Source organism: Phoenix dactylifera, unplaced genomic scaffold (assembly GCF_009389715.1).
Source record: "Phoenix dactylifera cultivar Barhee BC4 unplaced genomic scaffold, palm_55x_up_171113_PBpolish2nd_filt_p 001759F, whole genome shotgun sequence".
Lineage (NCBI taxonomy): Eukaryota > Viridiplantae > Streptophyta > Magnoliopsida > Arecales > Arecaceae > Phoenix > Phoenix dactylifera.
Genome location: NW_024069057.1, coordinates 6,063 through 10,215, shown reverse-complemented (window position 1 = coordinate 10,215; position 4,153 = coordinate 6,063). Strand labels below are relative to the sequence as shown.

General features: G+C 40.7%; 1 protein-coding gene across 1 annotated transcript; it reads right to left on the bottom strand.

The window, feature by feature from the left end:
* Positions 1–586: 586 nt before the first annotated feature.
* Positions 587–2,971, bottom strand: LOC103723770. The gene is made up of 7 exons (XM_039122788.1): positions 2,768–2,971; positions 2,390–2,476; positions 2,029–2,277; positions 1,771–1,932; positions 1,595–1,648; positions 1,181–1,327; positions 587–1,029 (listed from the first exon to the last, which is right to left on the bottom strand). Exons 1-7 carry the CDS (start codon positions 2,921–2,923, stop codon positions 664–666), a joined length of 1,221 nt encoding a protein of 406 aa, XP_038978716.1. The 5' UTR covers positions 2,924–2,971; the 3' UTR covers positions 587–663.
* Between the last annotated feature and the right edge of the window lie 1,182 nt (positions 2,972–4,153).

Sequence of the window (4,153 nt, the reverse complement as noted above, 5' to 3'; positions counted from 1 at the left end):
GTTATAACTCCAAAAGTTTGACACATGATTTAGCTTCTCGATGCGATCTCACTACTGGACCATGTCTAGTCTAACCTATAGTGGCCAAAGTAGTTCACATTGAGTTTGATAATCCTCCTGGATCAGAGAGTTTGTTTGAAGATTGCATGGTAATTTTACCTCCAATTTTACTCAACTTTTAGGTGGTGAAACCTGGTAGTTTGTTCTTCAACTTTAATGGCTTGCCCCGTTGATTTCACCTCTTGTTTAATTCGATTTAGCATACCCACTTCAAGAGATTTTCTTGGCTTTTTGTTAAAATTCCACCCCATATGTGATGATATTGATATATGGGGATCTCTAGCTTTAGAAGAAATGCGCTCTATATTCCCAATATTTTCACAATGGTGGAAGTTTTGCCTGAACCGAATGCAGTGGCGGTTATCCTCCAAGCCGAAGGATTTCCATAACAAGATTCTCTCTCTCTTTCTTGTGGGCTATTAAATTATTTTCATATTGATTATTGACTGTGTGGCTTGATTGTTAGTGCTCGATGATTTTGATAATTTACTTGAATATACGGAAAGAAAAATATTTATTTTTGTTGTCCACCGATTGTTCGCAATTATTTTTTTCATTATTGGCTTTGCCCAACAAGATGGAGATACAAAAAGCTACGCCCTTCTACGTACATTTAGGATTTCTACCAGGACCCCCATAGTAGATGTAACCATTGTTCTTAGGGTGCACATTATAGCAATTGGATCGTGTAGCGAAAGTGCGAATCCCTCGAGGAGCTTGGAGATAGTTGGACTTATCAACTATTCGTATGTTTTTGAAGAAGCTCGCCTTGCCAAAACCTTCTTCTGGGAAATGGCCACTGCCCATCTTCGTGGAGGTGTGCTGACCATTTGAATTTAAGTTCACAACCTCCCCTCCCCATTGTATCGCTGAGGCACTATCGGACAGATGAGGGAGTAAGGAAGAAGGCCAGTACCCCACTGGAGATTGATTCCCATACTGCAGCCACCAATTCCCCGTTTTTGGATCCTACTCAAAAAATGAAAACCATGTAAACATTCATCTCTATTTATAGGTGAAAAGTGAAACTGTGATTAAACATGACTATTGTAGTTTTGTTATGTTGAGGGTTTGTGAGTTAGGAGAAGAAATAAACATTTTATGAATCTTTTGTTTTTACCTTCCAGAGAGACAAAGTGATTTCATATTGGCGTCCACCATAGCTAGAAATGGGGTAAATGGTGGCTCCCAATGCTACCTCCTTGTTGACTTGAACGAACCCAGAGCATTGTAGGTTGTAGCAGCCTACTGATTTATAACCGTCACCCTACAATTTCATGGAAAAATATTAGAAGCCTTCCAATTTTTCATAATTGTTGCCTTATGTTGTCTGACGTCGAAATCAGGAATGTCTGTGGCACCTCATCTCTATCATATAATTGACCAGAAAGAACCAAAAAACTAAAAATAATGAACAATATAAGATAACTTATCAAAAAACACTTCGAAGATAAGGTAGGACAACATAAGGAAAGAGGAAACTAATAGAAACAACGCATAGAAAATACGGAAAAATGAAGAAATGTTAACCTACCGTCCAGAAAGTAAATAGTCTTGTTCTATGATCTCCATACAGAAATGGATCAACCTGATTTTTTCCACACCAAAGAGTAACCGGCTGTAGTTAATTAATGCATGAAGCGAGAACTTTCAAAATTTCATATAATTAAAACTACTTTCCATTTATCCGAAATTGAAGCAATAATATACATGCCAGCCAGCTTCGATGGTATTGAGAACCTCTGTAGGACCCCCAAGAATCCAAAGTTGAGACAGACTGAACTCATCTTCGTGTTCCAGCTTCGGGTTCCACACATTTATGGTTGCCTTTGCTCCATAGTACTTACCTCCCCTTACATAAACAATTGCATGCTACTCAAGAAAACCCACCAACAAACACAAATGGGAAAGGTTAGAGATACTTCACTCCAAGGTTACTCCTTTTCATAAATTTTCAAAACTATATACCTCATGCCTATTATTATTCCTGTTGGATTCTATAGAAGTTGCATTTGGGATTGTCCTACGCATGTTCTTTCCAAATCTTTCGATAAAGCTAGCCCTCGGCACATCGCCCTTCTTAGTCCTCCTAATAGGGATGGTGTCCTCTGGGCACCTCCCATTTTGATGCCAAAGTTGAGGTATGGAGCTAGTTTCCATCTTTGATGCCACCCTCTTCTCATCATATAAGCCTAATGGGTGGAAACTTGGTCTCATCTGAAGATTTTGCATAAAGTGAAGACAAAGTAAAGAGACTGCTAGGTGTAAACATTAAGTGAAAGGTGAAGGACTTGAAAAGAATAGAAAGTGTGAAGGGAAGAGAGCACACCTGGATAGTATGGTTTTTGAGCGAAGGATGATCGAAGGCTGGCTGATGAGAGATATGGACACAGTCTATGATATCCCCATCCGGGCTCTTTTTAAAGAAACAAACATTAGAGCAAATGAAACCACAAATTAAGAAGCATAACAGTGAAAAATGCCAAAAAAAAATAAGTGTGATAGAAGAGGAAAATTACAGTAGAAACTTGATGGGATTGTACTGAACCAACAAAAAAGGTGAAAACAAAAAATATTTCAAAATACATTTCTGATTAAAAATAATTTATAAAATCTTCTTAAAACTCTTTTACAATGAACAAAAAATGTTTTCTTACCAAAAAATCCAAAAAAAAAGAATAATTGAAAGAATAGTGGGATGGTAGACCTTGATGCTTTTGACAGGTTTATCCAATCGAATCAGGTGTTGCTGCACCTCGAACTGCTCGATTGTAGCCCACACTCTAGCCATGATGCAAGATAAGCAAATCATCACCAGCAATAGCGCGACCAGGCCATGGCTCATACTATTGTGCACCTCCATAGCCCTTTCTTTCAAACCCTTTCAATGAAAATAAAAACATACACCATCCAATATATATATAACAAACTTCTTCTTCCTGGTTGCCTATTATATATCAAAGAATATCTTACTTATATATCAAAGAATATCTTACTTAAATTAAATGCCACAGATTCTGCTTAATTTTGTGCATTAATTGAAATAGCTTATCTGATTATCAAATTAATTGTCCATCAATTGTTTCCTCCATAATGAAGGATTTCCATAACAAGATTTTCTCTCTCTTTCTTGCGGGCTATTAAATTACTTGAATATACAAAAAGAAAAATATTTATTTTTGTTGTCCATCCATTGTTCACATCATCCTTCTTGGTCCTCCTACTAGGGATGGTGCCTCTTCTTTCCGTATCTTTCGACAGAGCTGGCTCTCATCACATCATCCTTCTTGGTCCTCCTAATAGGGATGGTGTCCTTGGGGCACCTCCCATTTTGATGCCAAAGCTGACGTATGGAGCTAGTCTCCATCTTTGAAGCCACCTCATTCTCATCATCTAGGCCTAATGGGTGGAAACTTGGCCTCATCTAAAGATTTTGCACAAAGTGAAGACAAAGTAAAGAGATCCTGTAAAGACCTGAAATTGGGCCCGTTCTTGGGCCCAATGAATTGAAGTCGGCAATGGATGCCGACTTCAGTCTGTTCATCGTGGTCTTCCCACGATGAACACGCCGGCCGAACGGCCCGCGGGATCTCCGCCCCACCCCCCTCTTCCCTCTTCCCCTCTCTCCCTCCCTCTCTCTCTCTCTCTCTCTCTCTCTCTCTCCCTTTCTCTTTTCTCTGAGAGCCCATCCCTTCCCATCCCTTCCTCTTCTTTTTCCCCTCTTTTGAGAAGATCGCCAGAGCCTCGTCGTCCCCAGAGCCGCCATCGCCGCCGGAGAAACACTCGTCGACGACCGGAGGTGAGCAAGACAACATAGACCTATTTTTTTTGGATTTAAGGGGAGAGAAACGATGGGAATCAGTGGATTTTACTTCCCCTGTTTCGGGGAAGTTCCTTTTTGGGAGATTCGGCCGGCCGACGGCGGCCGGCCGTGGTCAATTCGGGCCGAAATAGGTTCCGCCGGAGGTGGATGAACGGGGGCCGGGCCTTCCAGCCCCGGCCTCTCTCTTTCCTTCCCTTCTTCCTCCTTTTCTTCCTCTCCTTCTCCTCTTCTTCTTCTTCTTCTCTTCCGCCGCTCGTGATGGTGGGGTAG